We start from the raw sequence: 19,809 nt of genomic DNA on the forward strand, positions 1-19,809 counted from the left end.
AGTAGAAAAAGAGACCAGTGTTGTCTTTTTCGCTGGGTTTCGCTTTGTTTCTGCCCATGTCTCACCTTTACAGTGTTCGTCAAATAAAGCAAAGTGACGATTTATCTGATGCCTTTAGAAATTGATACATAATGTTATCAGGATATTTCATGCATTTCAAAATGTAGTTACATTAGAAAGAGTTGGCGATTGATTAACAGCATAAAATGGACATGGTTTTTCATATCTTATTTGGGGAACATGTGTCATACGAGCAAGTGAATTGGAGACGGGTTTGATATTCCACTCGTAGTACTTTGTCAACTTGGAGACAAATTATTAAAGCCAACAACCTTTACATACAAACTCGCTCTGTCAGAACTGCTTCAGTCAAGAAGGAGACGCTTTTCCATAGTCTGATGAAGGAAATATAGCACTAAGAATGTACATGAAACAAGTTACTTCTCAGGGTAGGGTTGCTACATTTTATATACTGCAGTACATGAAAGTGATACAGTTACACATGGCTACACATTTACCTGGACATTTAGGGAGGTCACAGTTTCCCATTTGGGTTTCTATTAGTTCGGCTGTACAGCTGATATTATTGGCCGGCGTAATACAACTTCTGCTTCTTTTCACGCTTCCCTCTTGGCCTGGACCACAGGTGGCTGTGCATGCTGCAGCACTCCATTGGCTCCACTCGGTCACATTGTCGTCGCCTAGTGGTTGGAATAAGCAAATCCTTTCATTGTTTCATGCAATACCTCTATATTTTCTCGGGAACACATTTTTATCATTTCTACACAGATGAATTAACATTGGAAAGTCAGTTCAAAGGGCGTGGTCTGATATCCATAATATATCTGATCAATACAAGGAATATGAATGTCTTCTTTAGGTTCGTCATACTCTTGATTTCTGTAGTTTAAATACTCCTGGTATCTTTACGACAGTCGCTCTGCACGTCCAGAAGTTATGTGTATTTTAACTGCTGCTAGTTGTAACAGACACATATCTCACACTCATATGAAAGTGCATAAGATTGTGTGTGATCATACAGCTCTTAAGATGTCATATGATTTTCGTGGTTTGACGTATGACCATAAAGGCACAGTTTAGTCCTCCGATAATTAAACTGAAAGTTGTACATGTACACTACAGACGTATAAACTGTATGACAAATTGGTCTTCACGTACCACTACATGGAGGAACATTGCAGTGTGTCTGACTGGTTTCCGTCAGTGGACCCGTGCAGTTCTTGCCACCGGCTTCCGGAGCAGGGGCGTTACAATCCCTACGTCTGCTCTGGTTTGTCATGGCATCTGCTCCACATGTGACAGGGCAGGGTACGATTGACCACGATGTCCAGTTTGACAGCCCTCCATCAACTGCAAAGTATCAACATATTGTCAATACAGTGATATGCTAGCAATCCATATATTATCACTAATAAATGTGACAATTGTGTAGCAAATACTGATGTTGTGTGCATCCGACTATTTGCTGCGTATTGTGAAATCAGGAATGTTTCTGTCAAAGTAGAAAAAGAGACCAGTGTTGTCTTTTTCGCTGGGTTTCGCTTTGTTTCTGCCCATGTCTCACCTTTACAGTGTTCGTCAAATAAAGCAAAGTGACGATTTATCTGATGCCTTTAGAAATTGATACATAATGTTATCAGGATATTTCATGCATTTCAAAATGTAGTTACATTAGAAAAGAGTTGGCGATTGATTAACAGCATAAAATGGACATGGTTTTTCATATCTTATTTGGGGAACATGTGTCATACGAGCAAGTGAATTGGAGACGGGTTTGATATTCCACTCGTAGTACTTTGTCAACTTGGAGACAAATTATTAAAGCCAACAACCTTTACATACAAACTCGCTCTGTCAGAACTGCTTCAGTCAAGAAGGAGACGCTTTTCCATAGTCTGATGAAGGAAATATAGCACTAAGAATGTACATGAAACAAGTTACTTCTCAGGGTAGGGTTGCTACATTTTATATACTGCAGTACATGAAAGTGATACAGTTACACATGGCTACACATTTACCTGGACATTTAGGGAGGTCACAGTTTCCCATTTGGGTTTCTATTAGTTCGGCTGTACAGCTGATATTATTGGCCGGCGTAATACAACTTCTGCTTCTTTTCACGCTTCCCTCTTGGCCTGGACCACAGGTGGCTGTGCATGCTGCAGCACTCCATTGGCTCCACTCGGTCACATTGTCGTCGCCTAGTGGTTGGAATAAGCAAATCCTGTCATTGTTTCGTGCAATACCTCTATATTTCTCGGGAACACATTTTTATCATTTCTACACAGATGAGTTAACATTGGAAAGTCAGTACAAAGGGCGTGGTCTGATATCCATAATATATCTGATCAATACAAGGAATATGAATTTCTTCTTGAGGTTCGTCATACTCTTGATTTCTGTAGTTTAAATACTCCTGGTATCTTTACGACAGTCGCTCTGCACGTCCAGAAGTTATGTGTATTTTAACTGCTGCTAGTTGTAACAGACACATATCTCACACTCATGTGAAAGTGCATAAGATTGTGTGTGATCATACAGCTCTTAAGATGTCATATGATTTTCGTGGTTTGACGTATGACCATAAAGGCACAGTTTAGTCCTCCGATAATTAAACTGAAAGTTGTACATGTACACTACAGACGTATAAACTGTATGACAAATTGGTCTTCACGTACCACTACATGGAGGAACATTGCAGTGTGTCTGACTGGTTTCCGTCAGTGGACCCGTGCAGTTCTTGCCACCGGCTTCCGGAGCAGGGTTGTTACAATCCCTACGTCTGCTCTGGTTTGTCATGGCATCTGCTCCACATGTGACAGGGCAGGGTACGATTGACCACGATGTCCAGTTTGACAGCCCTCCATCAACTGCAAAGTATCAACATATTGTCAATACAGTGATATGCTAGCAATCCATATATTATCACTAATAAATGTGACAATTGTGTAGCAAATACTGATGTTGTGTTCATCCGACTATTTGCTGCGTATTGTGAAATCAGGAATGTTTCTGTTAAAGTAGAAAAAGAGACCAGTGTTGTCTTTTTCGCTGGGTTTCGCTTTGTTTCTGCCCATGTCTCACCTTTACAGTGTTCGTCAAATAAAGCAAAGTGACGATTTATCTGATGCCTTTAGAAATCGATACATAATGTTATAAGGATATTTCATGCATTTCAAAATGTAGTTACATTAGAAAGAGTTGGCGATTGATTAACAGCATAAAATGGACATGGTTTTTCATATCTTATTTGGGGAACATGTGTCATACGAGCAAGTGAATTGGAGACGGGTTTGATATTCCACTCGTAGTACTTTGTCAACTTGGAGACAAATTATTAAAGCCAACAACTTTTACATACAAACTCGCTCTGTCAGAACTGCTTCAGTCAAGAAGGAGACGCTTTTCCATAGTCTGATGAAGGAAATATAGCACTAAGAATGTACATGAAACAAGTTACTTCTCAGGGTAGGGTTGCTACATTTTATATACTGCAGTACATGAAAGTGATACAGTTACACATGGCTACACATTTACCTGGACATTTAGGGAGGTCACAGTTTCCCATTTGGGTTTCTATTAGTTCGGCTGTACAGCTGATATTATTGGCCGGCGTAATACAACTTCTGCTTCTTTTCACGCTTCCCTCTTGGCCTGGACCACAGGTGGCTGTGCATGCTGCAGCACTCCATTGGCTCCACTCGGTCACATTGTCGTCGCCTAGTGGTTGGAATAAGCAAATCCTTTCATTGTTTCGTGCAATACCTCTATATTTCTCGGGAACACATTTTTATCATTTCTACACAGATGAGTTAACATTGGAAAGTCAGTACAAAGGGCGTGGTCTGATATCCATAATATATCTGATCAATACAAGGCATATGAATTTCTTCTTTAGGTTCGTCATACTCTTGATTTCTGTAGTTTAAATACTCCTGGTATCTTTACGACAGTCGCTCTGCACGTCCAGAAGTTATGTGTATTTTAACTGCTGCTAGTTGTAACAGACACATATCTCACACTCATATGAAAGTGCATAAGATTGTGTGTGATCATACAGCTCTTAAGATGTCATATGATTTTCGTGGTTTGACGTATGACCATAAAGGCACAGTTTAGTCCTCCGATAATTAAACTGAAAGTTGTACATGTACACTACAGACGTATAAACTGTATGACAAATTGGTCTTCACGTACCACTACATGGAGGAACATTGCAGTGTGTCTGACTGGTTTCCGTCAGTGGACCCGTGCAGTTCTTGCCACCGGCTTCCGGAGCAGGGGCGTTACAATCCCTACGTCTGCTCTGGTTTGTCATGGCATCTGCTCCACATGTGACAGGGCAGGGTACGATTGACCACGATGTCCAGTTTGACAGCCCTCCATCAACTGCAAAGTATCAACATATTGTCAATACAGTGATATGCTAGCAATCCATATATTATCACTAATAAATGTGACAATTGTGTAGCAAATACTGATGTTGTGTTCATCCGACTATTTGCTGCGTATTGTGAAATCAGGAATGTTTCTGTTAAAGTAGAAAAAGAGACCAGTGTTGTCTTTTTCGCTGGGTTTCGCTTTGTTTCTGCCCATGTCTCACCTTTACAGTGTTCGTCAAATAAAGCAAAGTGACGATTTATCTGATGCCTTTAGAAATCGATACATAATGTTATCAGGATATTTCATGCATTTCAAAATGTAGTTACTTTGGAAAGAGTTGGCGATTGATTAACAGCATAAAATGGACATGGTTTTTCATATCTTATTTGGGGAACATGTGTCATACGAGCAAGTGAATTGGAGACGGTTTGATATTCCACTCGTAGTACTTTGTCAACTTGGAGACAAATTATTAAAGCCAACAACCTTTACATACAAACTCGCTCTGTCAGAACTGCTTCAGTCAAGAAGGAGACGCTTTTCCATAGTCTGATGAAGGAAATATAGCACTAAGAATGTACATGAAACAAGTTACTTCTCAGGGTAGGGTTGCTACATTTTATATACTTCAGTACATGAAAGTGATACAGTTACACATGGCTACACATTTACCTGGACATTTAGGGAGGTCACAGTTTCCCATTTGGGTTTCTATTAGTTCGGCTGTACAGCTGATATTATTGGCCGGCGTAATACAACTTCTGCTTCTTTTCACGCTTCCCTCTTGGCCTGGACCACAGGTGGCTGTGCATGCTGCAGCACTCCATTGGCTCCACTCGGTCACATTGTCGTCGCCTAGTGGTTGGAATAAGCAAATCCTTTCATTGTTTCGTGCAATACCTCTATATTTCTCGGGAACACATTTTTATCATTTCTACACAGATGAGTTAACATTGGAAAGTCAGTACAAAGGGCGTGGTCTGATATCCATAATATATCTGATCAATACAAGGAATATGAATTTCTTCTTTAGGTTCGTCATACTCTTGATTTCTGTAGTTTAAATACTCCTGGTATCTTTACGACAGTCGCTCTGCACGTCCAGAAGTTATGTGTATTTTAACTGCTGCTAGTTGTAACAGACACATATCTCACACTCATATGAAAGTGCATAAGATTGTGTGTGATCATACAGCTCTTAAGATGTCATATGATTTTCGTGGTTTGACGTATGACCATAAAGGCACAGTTTAGTCCTCCGATAATTAAACTGAAAGTTGTACATGTACACTACAGACGTATAAACTGTATGACAAATTGGTCTTCACGTACCACTACATGGAGGAACATTGCAGTGTGTCTGACTGGTTTCCGTCAGTGGACCCGTGCAGTTCTTGCCACCGGCTTCCGGAGCAGGGGCGTTACAATCCCTACGTCTGCTCTGGTTTGTCATGGCATCTGCTCCACATGTGACAGGGCAGGGTACGATTGACCACGATGTCCAGTTTGACAGCCCTCCATCAACTGCAAAGTATCAACATATTGTCAATACAGTGATATGCTAGCAATCCATATATTATCACTAATAAATGTGACAATTGTGTAGCAAATACTGATGTTGTGTTCATCCGACTATTTGCTGCGTATTGTGAAATCAGGAATGTTTCTGTTAAAGTAGAAAAAGAGACCAGTGTTGTCTTTTTCGCTGGGTTTCGCTTTGTTTCTGCCCATGTCTCACCTTTACAGTGTTCGTCAAATAAAGCAAAGTGACGATTTATCTGATGCCTTTAGAAATTGATACATAATATTATCAGGATATTTCATGCATTTCAAAATGTAGTTACATTAGAAAGAGTTGGCGATTGATTAACAGCATAAAATGGACATGGTTTTTCATATCTTATTTGGGGAACATGTGTCATACGAGCAAGTGAATTGGAGACGGGTTTGATATTCCACTCGTAGTACTTTGTCAACTTGGAGACAAATTATTAAAGCCAACAACCTTTACATACAAACTCGCTCTGTCAGAACTGCTTCAGTCAAGAAGGAGACGCTTTTCCATAGTCTGATGAAGGAAATATAGCACTAAGAATGTACATGAAACAAGTTACATGTACTTCTCAGGGTAGGGTTTGCTACATTTTATATGCTGCAGTACATGAAAGTGATACAGTTACACATGGCTACACATTTACCTGGACATTTAGGGAGGTCACAGTTTCCCATTTGGGTTTCTATTAGTTCGGCTGTACAGCTGATATTATTGGCCGGCGTAATACAACTTCTGCTTCTTTTCACGCTTCCCTCTTGGCCTGGACCACAGGTGGCTGTGCATGCTGCAGCACTCCATTGGCTCCACTCGGTCACATTGTCGTCGCCTAGTGGTTGGAATAAGCAAATCCTTTCATTGTTTCGTGCAATACCTCTATATTTCTCGGGAACACATTTTTATCATTTCTACACAGATGAGTTAACATTGGAAAGTCAGTACAAAGGGCGTGGTCTGATATCCATAATATATCTGATCAATACAAGGAATATGAATTTCTTCTTTAGGTTCGTCATACTCTTGATTTCTGTAGTTTAAATACTCCTGGTATCTTTACGACAGTCGCTCTGCACGTCCAGAAGTTATGTGTATTTTAACTGCTGCTAGTTGTAACAGACACATATCTCACACTCATATGAAAGTGCATAAGATTGTGTGTGATCATACAGCTCTTAAGATGTCATATGATTTTCGTGGTTTGACGTATGACCATAAAGGCACAGTTTAGTCCTCCGATAATTAAACTGAAAGTTGTACATGTACACTACAGACGTATAAACTGTATGACAAATTGGTCTTCACGTACCACTACATGGAGGAACATTGCAGTGTGTCTGACTGGTTTCCGTCAGTGGACCCGTGCAGTTCTTGCCACCGGCTTCCGGAGCAGGGGCGTTACAATCCCTACGTCTGCTCTGGTTTGTCATGGCATCTGCTCCACATGTGACAGGGCAGGGTACGATTGACCACGATGTCCAGTTTGACAGCCCTCCATCAACTGCAAAGTATCAACATATTGTCAATACAGTGATATGCTAGCAATCCATATATTATCACTAATAAATGTGACAATTGTGTAGCAAATACTGATGTTGTGTTCATCCGACTATTTGCTGCGTATTGTGAAATCAGGAATGTTTCTGTTAAAGTAGAAAAAGAGACCAGTGTTGTCTTTTTCGCTGGGTTTCGCTTTGTTTCTGCCCATGTCTCACCTTTACAGTGTTCGTCAAATAAAGCAAAGTGACGATTTATCTGATGCCTTTAGAAATTGATACATAATATTATCAGGATATTTCATGCATTTCAAAATGTAGTTACATTAGAAAGAGTTGGCGATTGATTAACAGCATAAAATGGACATGGTTTTTCATATCTTATTTGGGGAACATGTGTCATACGAGCAAGTGAATTGGAGACGGGTTTGATATTCCACTCGTAGTACTTTGTCAACTTGGAGACAAATTATTAAAGCCAACAACCTTTACATACAAACTCGCTCTGTCAGAACTGCTTCAGTCAAGAAGGAGACGCTTTTCCATAGTCTGATGAAGGAAATATAGCACTAAGAATGTACATGAAACAAGTTACATGTACTTCTCAGGGTAGGGTTTGCTACATTTTATATGCTGCAGTACATGAAAGTGATACAGTTACACATGGCTACACATTTACCTGGACATTTAGGGAGGTCACAGTTTCCCATTTGGGTTTCTATTAGTTCGGCTGTACAGCTGATATTATTGGCCGGCGTAATACAACTTCTGCTTCTTTTCACGCTTCCCTCTTGGCCTGGACCACAGGTGGCTGTGCATGCTGCAGCACTCCATTGGCTCCACTCGGTCACATTGTCGTCGCCTAGTGGTTGGAATAAGCAAATCCTTTCATTGTTTCGTGCAATACCTCTATATTTCTCGGGAACACATTTTTATCATTTCTACACAGATGAGTTAACATTGGAAAGTCAGTACAAAGGGCGTGATCTGATATCCATAATATATCTGATCAATACAAGGAATATGAATTTCTTCTTTAGGTTCGTCATACTCTTGATTTCTGTAGTTTAAATACTCCTGGTATCTTTACGACAGTCGCTCTGCACGTCCAGAAGTTATGTGTATTTTAACTGCTGCTAGTTGTAACAGACACATATCTCACACTCATATGAAAGTGCATAAGATTGTGTGTGATCATACAGCTCTTAAGATGTCATATGATTTTCGTGGTTTGACGTATGACCATAAAGGCACAGTTTAGTCCTCCGATAATTAAACTGAAAGTTGTACATGTACACTACAGACGTATAAACTGTATGACAAATTGGTCTTCACGTACCACTACATGGAGGAACATTGCAGTGTGTCTGACTGGTTTCCGTCAGTGGACCCGTGCAGTTCTTGCCACCGGCTTCCGGAGCAGGGGCGTTACAATCCCTACGTCTGCTCTGGTTTGTCATGGCATCTGCTCCACATGTGACAGGGCAGGGTACGATTGACCACGATGTCCAGTTTGACAGCCCTCCATCAACTGCAAAGTATCAACATATTGTCAATACAGTGATATGCTAGCAATCCATATATTATCACTAATAAATGTGACAATTGTGTAGCAAATACTGATGTTGTGTTCATCCGACTATTTGCTGCGTATTGTGAAATCAGGAATGTTTCTGTTAAAGTAGAAAAAGAGACCAGTGTTGTCTTTTTCGCTGGGTTTCGCTTTGTTTCTGCCCATGTCTCACCTTTACAGTGTTCGTCAAATAAAGCAAAGTGACGATTTATCTGATGCCTTTAGAAATTGATACATAATATTATCAGGATATTTCATGCATTTCAAAATGTAGTTACATTAGAAAGAGTTGGCGATTGATTAACAGCATAAAATGGACATGGTTTTTCATATCTTATTTGGGGAACATGTGTCATACGAGCAAGTGAATTGGAGACGGTTTGATATTCCACTCGTAGTACTTTGTCAACTTGGAGACAAATTATTAAAGCCAACAACCTTTACATACAAACTCGCTCTGTCAGAACTGCTTCAGTCAAGAAGGAGACGCTTTTCCATAGTCTGATGAAGGAAATATAGCACTAAGAATGTACATGAAACAAGTTACATGTACTTCTCAGGGTAGGGTTGCTACATTTTATATGCTGCAGTACATGAAAGTGATACAGTTACACATGGCTACACATTTACCTGGACATTTAGGGAGGTCACAGTTTCCCATTTGGGTTTCTATTAGTTCGGCTGTACAGCTGATATTATTGGCCGGCGTAATACAACTTCTGCTTCTTTTCACGCTTCCCTCTTGGCCTGGACCACAGGTGGCTGTGCATGCTGCAGCACTCCATTGGCTCCACTCGGTCACATTGTCGTCGCCTAGTGGTTGGAATAAGCAAATCCTTTCATTGTTTCATGCAATACCTCTATATTTTCTCGGGAACACATTTTTATCATTTCTACACAGATGAATTAACATTGGAAAGTCAGTACAAAGGGCGTGGTCTGATATCCATAATATATCTGATCAATACAAGGAATATGAATTTCTTCTTTAGGTTCGTCATACTCTTGATTTCTGTAGTTTAAATACTCCTGGTATCTTTACGACAGTCGCTCTGCACGTCCAGAAGTTATGTGTATTTTAACTGCTGCTAGTTGTAACAGACACATATCTCACACTCATATGAAAGTGCATAAGATTGTGTGTGATCATACAGCTCTTAAGATGTCATATGATTTTCGTGGTTTGACGTACACTACTGCCTAAAAAGTCATTCCCCTAACACGCGTTGAGAACGCGTGTAACACGCATGTGACACGGGTGCTCAACGGGTTGCACACGGGGTGAGCACCCGTTGGACACGGGTGTGCAATGTGTGTGAATCGCGTGTGCAACCCGTTGCACACGCGTGTGCCACGCGTGTAACACGGGACCGGGTTCCAGTTGAAGTTGACAAATTTATCAAATGAATAGTGAGATAAAACAAAACAGTGAGATGTGAAATTTGAGTTAATGAGCGGCCATTGAGCTGTGTTCACCAGACCGTAAATACAATCGGTTGCTAGACTTTTATGGCATGAACCATTCCACTAGGGTCCAGTCTAGCCATTGTGGCTAGCCGACAGTAGAACAGTAGTGAATTTAGATGCGAGTTTATTGCTAAGGGAACCCCTGTGTTTGTCGCGGGTTGGTAAATGTTCGCCATTAATAAAATAATTGTTTGTGGATTGCGAACATATTCATTTGCCCACACGAGTCATTCCATTTGATTCCATTTGATTGCAAATATAACGTTTTTCGTTCGCCAAATTTATGCTTTAGACAGTTCAATTATGACATAGCCGTCACCACTACTAATGTCTCATTATTTCACGTAGGAATATGTCCCATTTCCCCACACCCCACTTTCTGTGTTGTATTTTGAAAAATAAATAAAAGAAGGTTTTGTGTGGGACACTTTTATACTAATTATAAGAGGATGTTGTAAATGAATATGAACAGCCATGCTGTCTGACAGTTGATAAAATTTGAGATCTTCACAATCACCGGGTGTGACCATGTAGACAGAATCTCGTTAGGGTTTGTGATTTTTACATTTGCCCAATGACCATAGTGAGTATTGCTGGGGATACCAAACGTAACAGTTTATTATTAGAGGTTGTGAGTACCTATACCACGTAGATAGGATATCTTTAGGATTTTAATCCTTCTTTGAGAGGCATTTAGAAGTTGGAGTACTACGTTAGGATAAGATTTATGGGTGACTTTAATCCTTTCTTTCTCTGTGGGTAATCCTTTCACGTTGATTTGAGGAAGTCACTCAACCAGGTCATGACAGGTCGTGAGTTTACTTACTAACTACTGTGAGCGTTTTGGCATGAGATCTTTTCTTGTATAAACATAGAAACGATGCTCACTCACTCACTGTTAATCTTCTGCAGTTTGCTGGCAAAAGGGGAATAAACCTCAGTGTCAAAGACGATCAAACTTAGTTCGAATCCTTGTTTATATGTGACATCTCCCAAATGGGGACATTTTCATAAACTTGGCAAGTGATGATGAATTTTAATATTAATATTATTATAGTTTATGAAATTGTTAATAAAACTTTAATAAAATTGTGCTTCACTCTCACGAAAAATATATTGTCTGTGAGTAAATTTATTTGTCACGTTACATCGGCATTTTTCAGTGATATTGGGACAACATGAAACATGGCTGGTTTTACATTTCTGATACAGGTGCTTGACTGACTGAGTAGTTCATGATCAATAAGATATGTTTAAATCAGTCAAGTTTGCAACAATAGATGAATAAGTTGATACATTTGGACCGCAGTTACCGATTGACAACTTAAGACATAGAGACAGGGAGGAGATATATAACCAAACCTATGATCCTGTTGAGACAGTTGACAGTTAGAACGTTGGATTAAATGACAGTAACTAATTTGAACATTCCCCAGTTATATCATAAAATACATCATAACTCATAACAGTCTGACAGACAGCTTCCAGACATATACTAGTATTGAAGGGACAATCGCTTTTGACAGTTTAAAAATAAACTCACCTTAAGGTGCTTGGCAAGTCAAAACTGACCTCCCTGAATATGTTTTTTAGGTTTGACAGCAACTATGCTTGTGGATTTCAGAGATAGACATGATTGGTTAGCTAGATGTTATTACAATAAGCGAAAATGTCTTAAAAGTCCACAGTTGGTTTAATAGTACAAAAAGTGTGTTATAGATCTATCAACGTTTTCTTTTATTGAACATAATATTTGCACTATATTGCTGTAAGCTGTAAATAATCTAGCCTCCCCATGTACGTAACTTACATATATTTATGTATGGCCAGAACAGCAAATAGAGTTCTGGTAGATAGGTACCTCGGAGATTTAACGTGCGCTTTCCGACTTAAGCCTATCTCGCTCACGGGGAAGCACTTGTACTATTAGGGTAAAAAAGCGTAATGATTAAATAAAGAAGTGTTAGTTAATTGTGGATGCACTGGGCAGACAGAATTGTGTTTATTTCCAGGCCATCCTGATCGTCGTTTACTACTATAAGGTGTATGGTTGGAGGCAAGATCAAAGGCGCCGCACAGCATTTATTAGATAACAGACGGGGTCGTCCGTTTCGCTTTGAACAACCACCCCACCTGTCTGTAGGAGTTATATAATCTGTGCGCAAATAATTTTGTCAAGTCCACTGCCGGGCTGATGCGGTGTCAGTGTCAGCGATGAACATGAATGCTCAAATTATAGACTTGTAGCACTCACAAGTTGCTTAGCCAAAATATTTGTAAAGTGTATATTCAATTCTCTGATAACAGCAAATATAACCTTAGAAAAAGATTCAACATACAAACAATCAAATGTAGAACACAGTCCTATGCTTATTATCATTTCTTCTGGATATGATCAACCTGCGGAACCCTCTATCTGATGAAGTAACTAATGCTCGCTCATTAAAAGAAATCAAATCCTTAATTAATCGTTCTGATGCAATTATTAATAATTTTGACTTCAAATATTTTCATAGATCATGCCAAATTGTCCACTGTCGCCTTAGGCTCGGCTGCAGTGACTTAAACGCTGATAAGTTTAGACGACATGTATCAGATATACCAGACTGCACTTGTGGATATCACCTTGAAGATGCAATTCACTTTTTCTATAACTGTTAAAAAATACGATAATATCAGAAACACTGTGTATTTCTACACACATGGGTATGGTCTAAAAATGATATTACATGGCAGTAGTTAAGCACTTCTACAAACATGACTCTTCTTAAATCAGTTCATGACATCATTGTCAAAAGCAAAAGGTTTGAGTAGCTTAATTTTATGCATGTAGTAAAGGAAAACTGCATTACCTTATTTCACAGACACCACTTGCTTCAGTGTATTGGCTTCGTGTATTTCATTTGTGCATTTTGTATGTTTATGTTCATCACTCTCTTATATATATCCAGCTGTTGTTAAGTTGTTACCTGGAGAGGTATTACATAAGCAAGTTTTGCTTGTTTACCGATCCAGATTTCTTTTGAAATAAAAATACGTTTAAGCCAACACAGCTAACCATAAAACACATGATTGTAAACTATTCAAAAAGGGGCACTAATCTCTGGCTTCTTCTCGGGTGTCGGACTCAAACTCATTTATTCTTAGAATAACATGACATACAATTATCTACAATTTTTATTATGTACAATTTAATACAAATTGGATACGTGGATACTAATACAATTTACCAATTGTATTGTACACATTGTTAAGGAATTTAGATAGGCCTTTTAGATTTCTTACACTGTTAGTGGTCATAATTTTCTTAAATGTTTGGAAACTTAAGATATTGCTTATTTAAGAGTTCATATCGCCGTTGGTGAAAAGCTTCACATCGGAATATATAATGCAATTCATCTCCCACAGCGATAGAATCACAGAGTGGACACTGGTTGTCTTCCCTGGGAATGTTCAGCCATCGACCAGTTTCAACTGGTACTCCTTGGTTAGAAAGTTCTGACTTTTAGTATTGGGAGAAATATTGATTTTGAGAGCAGTAGATATTTCGCAAATGAAGGTTGATTCTTCAGGTAACACGACCTTAGTATTTCCGCTTGGGCTTACTAGCTGCCGTGAGTCAATTTGCTCGTTAACGCAACCGAGCGTGACAAGAGACTGGGCTACCAGTCTGCAAGGACAGCTAAATAAACTTACGCATTTTTGAAAACTGATTGGTTACCCGTGATCTATGAAGATTTCAACAAAGGGCGCATGGTAATTAATTTCTTCAGCCTAAACAAACAGACAAATAACGGCGAAAGCCCATCGGATGTCGTCATTTGGAAATACCCCTGATTGTTACAGTTTGATAATAAAAAAGTATCCCTGAGTGAAAGCATTTGCGGATTTCGGATTGCGTGGATGATACAATTACTACTCCCTTGTTGTCATCCACATTTTCTGGTATAACCCTACACTTCTGTATTTGTCGTAATTCACTTGCTGCTCAGTTAATGAATTTATAACATGTATACTTAGTTGTAGCACCACTCAGATTACCCGATAAAGGTTCAAATTTGGTCTTTCTTGCACCTGGGGTAATTATTTAATCTAAATCCAGGTTTGAAGTGAGGTGGAATGTGAGTTATGCACGTCGCAGCCCAGCAAGTGATGTATGATCAGTTGCTTTACTTTTTTTTGTAAATCAACTGATCATTCCCAGACATCAAAGGATCAACAGGAAATACGTTGATTGATTAATTACTGTTATCTTGCACAGTGGATATGTCAAAAGTAAGTGTTTACATGTGAAGGTAGGGTTACTAAACCTAGGGAATACTCATATCATGGCGTGAAGTACAGATGTAAAAACAACATACTTTGTTCAAAGGGTAACCGATAATACACTGACTGGTTGTTCATTGTTATCTAACTCAATGTATGTTTTTAAGAACCGTGGACATTATAAAAATAGTTGTCACGTGGGCTTTCTCAGCTAACTTGGCACCTATGTGAAACAATTGAAACAAAATAAGTGATCAGTTAAGAAACAAACACGGGTTATACTATTCGATACATTTAAATAACGTTTAAAAACGATATATTTAAATATTTTAATATATTTCATATATATTCCAAATATTGTTTCCAAATAATTATTATTAAAGTATTTGATTCTCACATAGACATTTTACATCGAATAAGTATTTTTGTACAGCTGCAGACGCGATGGATATTGTTCCTGTATGTTGATATTCCCGGATACATTATAACTTTGGTAGGTTGTTATAATGATGTTTGCATTTTGTTTTCATTCATTCGCTGCAGCTTTGAACAGAATCATTCTTGTTCCTTTCCGTTTGGTTGGGAAGTTTTTCGATGCGCGATAGACGTTGTTTTCCCAAGTATTTTCTTTTGTAAGCGTGTATATGTTACAGTCAATGTGTAAAATATGATTCACTCAGGCAATTTATTAAATATCTAAATATTTCAGTCATTTTACAAATTGACTGAATAATCCATTCATTTATTTAACCGACTGACTAAAAATGATAAAGACGACCAAGAGAGCTTAAACACATCACAATATATTAATTATGCTAAGAAAAGAAGCCAAACAATACAGAACTGTACTTGGTGATGATATTAAACATAAACAAATATTTGGAATTCGTTATCATATTAATAAAGATGGACATATTTTTCAGTTAATTTGTAAAATAAACTGAATATTTAGGCGTTTAATACATTTCCTTAGTGAAATCTGTTTACATTTTGAATGTAAACATATACACACGGTAAAATAAGCAATGTTCAGTGAAATATTTACTCTGTGTTGCAAGTCAAAATAGTGTACACGAAGATCGCACAAATTACCAAGCAAGTGACTTATCAAAACTGCATCACCATTACCGATGCTCCCCACAAATATACCTACATTTCAAAAACTGTATTTCCTTTTTGTTGATCAGTGTGACCATACGTCCTTCTACTTTCCATTAAAATGCGTTTACGAATGGCGAGCACAGGTCGCGAACAAGTCTAGATTTATGCTATATCATCCGGGTACTCACTGGGAAAATACAGTAATGCACAGGTTACAACTACTCCCGCGGAATTGCTTTAGATCAGTGTCCTTTGTACGTTGAAATACTATATATTGTGAAAGACTAAATGATGTATCAAGGATCAAGAAGAAGATACATTGGCCGTTGCGCTGGGAGTTTATTCAACAGACCGTGAAAATAACACTGCTGTATCTTATTATTTATTTTAGATGACGCAGGCAAAGCTCACTTCTCCTGGCGGCCATTATCAAACGGCAAGCTAAAACACAACCCCGCCCTTACGTCTACAGGTCTCTTCCTGTAGTACGGTAATTAGTATTCTCTCCCTCAAGTGTATCCTCAATGATATAACCCACCCTCATTAATTACATGCTGCTCTTTTCCAGCCTGTGCTGTGATAAAGAGTCCAAGTCATCATAAAGTAATTAGGGTCCAATAAAAACAATGCGCCGCCAAACCTCATACATATTATCACTGAAAGTCGTACTACAGACGGTTAATGTCAAATCACAATAAAAGCATTTCAATTGCAATAACATGTTCCAGGACCATGTATTCTCTTAACACCATCGGATTTAGAAGCAATGGTCGTATAAAACAAAACAGATCTATTTAATCGCAACAGTATTCATGTTATTCCCACAAAATCACATAAAGAAAGGAGACATTAGGAAATACATGTGTATTATCATTTTTCGTCAGGATAACAAAATTTTCTCTCCTTGTTACCACCTCCAGGTTCAGTTTAACACGGGTCCTCCTTTGGTCAAAAGTTTGTTCCCCCTCTAATGAGTGTGTCACGCGTTGCACACGAGTGGCGGACGGGGTGCACACCCGTGTGCAACGCGTTGCACACGGGTCTCACACGCGTGACCAACCCGATGCACACTGGTTGCGTAACGCGTTGCCCATGCGTGTAAGGGGAATGAACTTCTAGGCAGTAGTGTATGACCATAAAGACACAGTGTCGTCCTCCGATAATTAAACTGAAAGTTGTACATGTACACTACAGACGTATAAACTGTATGACAAATTGGTCTTCACGTACCACTACATGGAGGAACATTGCAGTGTGTCTGACTGGTTTCCGTCAGTGGACCCGTGCAGTTCTTGCCACCGGCTTCCGGAGCAGGGGCGTTACAATCCCTACGTCTGCTCTGGTTTGTCATGGCATCTGCTCCACATGTGACAGGGCAGGGTACGATTGACCACGATGTCCAGTTTGACAGCCCTCCATCAACTGCAAAGTATCAACATATTGTCAATACAGTGATATGCTAGCAATCCATATATTATCACTAATAAATGTGACAATTGTGTAGCAAATACTGATGTTGTGTTCATCCGACTATTTGCTGCGTATTGTGAAATCAGGAATGTTTCTGTTAAAGTAGAAAAAGAGACCAGTGTTGTCTTTTTCGCTGGGTTTCGCTTTGTTTCTGCCCACGTCTCACCTTTACAGTGTTCGTCAAATAAAGCAAAGTGACGATTTATCTGATGCCTTTAGAAATTGATACATAATGTTATCAGGATATTTCATGCATTTCAAAATGTAGTTACATTAGAAAAGAGTTGGCGATTGATTAACAGCATAAAATGGACATGGTTTTTCATATCTTATTTGGGGAACATGTGTCATACGAGCAAGTGAATTGGAGACGGGTTTGATATTCACTCGTAGTACTTTGTCAACTTGGAGATAAACTATTAAAGCCAACAACCTTTACATACAAATTCGCTCTGTCAGAACTGCTTCAGTCAAGAAGGAGACGCTTTTCCATAGTCTGATGAAGGAAATATAGCACTAAGAATGTACATGAAACAAGTTACTTCTCAGGGTAGGGTTGCTACATTTTATATACTGCAGTACATGAAAGTGATACAGTTACACATGGCTACACATTTACCTGAACATTTAGGGAGGTCACAGTTTCCCATTTGGGTTTCTATTAGTTCGGCTGTACAGCTGATATTATTGGCCGGCGTAATACAACTTCTGCTTCTTTTCACGCTTCCCTCTTGGCCTGGACCACAGGTGGCTGTGCATGCTGCAGCACTCCACTGGCTCCACTCGGTCACATTGTCGTCGCCTAGTGGTTGGAATAAGCAAATCCTTTCATTGTTTCGTGCAATACCTCTATATTTCTCGGGAACACATTTTTATCATTTCTACACAGATGAATTAACATTGGAAAGTCAGTACAAAGGGCGTGGTCTGATATCCATAATATATCTGATCAATACAAGGAATATGAATTTCTTCTTTAGGTTCGTCATACTCTTGATTTCTGTAGTTTAAATACTCCTGGTATCTTTACGACAGTCGCTCTGCACGTCCAGAAGTTATGTGTATTTTAACTGCTGCTAGTTGTAACAGACACATATCTCACACTCATATGAAAGTGCATAAGATTGTGTGTGATCATACAGCTCTTAAGATGTCATATGATTTTCGTGGTTTGACGTATGACCATAAAGACACAGTGTCGTCCTCCGATAATTAAACTGAAAGTTGTACATGTACACTACAGACGTATAAACTGTATGACAAATTGGTCTTCACGTACCACTACATGGAGGAACATTGCAGTGTGTCTGACTGGTTTCCGTCAGTGGACCCGTGCAGTTCTTGCCACCGGCTTCTGGAGCAGGGGCGTTACAATCCCTACGTCTGCTCTGGTTTGTCATGGCATCTGCTCCACATGTGACAGGGCAGGGTACGATTGACCACGATGTCCAGTTTGACAGCCCTCCATCAACTGCAAAGTATCAACATATTGTCAATACAGTGATATGCTAGCAATCCATATATTATCACTAATAAATGTGACAATTGTGTAGCAAATACTGATGTTGTGTTCATCCGACTATTTGCTGCGTATTGTGAAATCAGGAATGTTTCTGTTAAAGTAGAAAAAGAGACCAATGTTGTCTTTTTCGCTGGGTTTCGCTTTGTTTCTGCCCATGTCTCACCTTTACAGTGTTCGTCAAATAAAGCAAAGTGACGATTTATCTGATGCCTTTAGAAATTGATACATAATGTTATCAGGATATTTCATGCATTTCAAAATGTAGTTACATTAGAAAAGAGTTGGCGATTGATTAACAGCATAAAATGGACATGGTTTTTCATATCTTATTTGGGGAACATGTGTCATACGAGCAAGTGAATTGGAGACGGGTTTGATATTCCACTCGTAGTACTTTGTTAACTTGGAGACAAACTATTAAAGCCAACAACCTTTACATACAAACTCGCTCTGTCAGAACTGCTTCAGTCAAGAAGGAGACGCTTTTCCATAGTCTGATGAAGGAAATATAGCACTAAGAATGTACATGAAACAAGTTACTTCTCAGGGTAGGGTTGCTACATTTTATATACTGCAGTACATGAAAGTGATACAGTTACACGTGGCTACACATTTACCTGAACATTTAGGGAGGTCACAGTTTCCCATTTGGGTTTCTATTAGTTCGGCTGTACAGCTGATATTATTGGCCGGCGTAATACAACTTCTGCTTCTTTTCACGCTTCCCTCTTGGCCTGGACCACAGGTGGCTGTGCATGCTGCAGCACTCCACTGGCTCCACTCGGTCACATTGTCGTCGCCTAGTGGTTGGAATAAGCAAATCCTTTCATTGTTTCGTGCAATACCTCTATATTTCTCGGGAACACATTTTTATCATTTCTACACAGATGAATTAACATTGGAAAGTCAGTACAAAGGGCGTGGTCTGATATCCATAATATATCTGATCAATACAAGGAAT

The 19,809-nt window shown here is 39.2% G+C and overlaps 1 protein-coding gene across 1 annotated transcript; it reads right to left on the bottom strand.

Annotated features, from left to right (window-relative positions):
• Positions 1-446: 446 nt before the first annotated feature.
• Positions 447-17,277, bottom strand: LOC124126399 (SCO-spondin-like). The gene is made up of 14 exons (XM_048386317.1): positions 17,087-17,277; positions 9,653-9,835; positions 8,789-8,980; positions 8,129-8,311; positions 7,263-7,454; positions 6,603-6,785; positions 5,737-5,928; positions 5,077-5,259; positions 4,219-4,410; positions 3,559-3,741; positions 2,700-2,891; positions 2,040-2,222; positions 1,180-1,371; positions 447-701 (listed from the first exon to the last, which is right to left on the bottom strand). Exons 1-14 carry the CDS (start codon positions 17,205-17,207, stop codon positions 466-468), a joined length of 2,607 nt encoding a protein of 868 aa, XP_048242274.1. The 5' UTR covers positions 17,208-17,277; the 3' UTR covers positions 447-465.
• Between the last annotated feature and the right edge of the window lie 2,532 nt (positions 17,278-19,809).

Source organism: Haliotis rufescens, unplaced genomic scaffold (assembly GCF_023055435.1).
Source record: "Haliotis rufescens isolate VD_foot unplaced genomic scaffold, xgHalRufe1.0.p SCAF_6, whole genome shotgun sequence".
Classification (NCBI taxonomy): Eukaryota; Metazoa; Mollusca; class Gastropoda; order Lepetellida; family Haliotidae; genus Haliotis; species Haliotis rufescens.

Bases quoted from the DNA above. Each gene is read 5' to 3' on its own strand.
- LOC124126399 (XM_048386317.1), bottom strand. From the start codon at position 17,207: ATGACAAACCAGAGCAGACGTAGGGATTGTAACGCCCCTGCTCCGGAA. The intron at 4,411-5,076 runs GTAAATGTGTAG...GATACTTTGCAG, and splicing joins TGACCTCCCTAAATGTCCAG to TTGATGGAGGGCTGTCAAAC. The intron at 702-1,179 runs GTACGTGAAGAC...TCCAACCACTAG, and splicing joins CAATGTTCCTCCATGTAGTG to GCGACGACAATGTGACCGAG.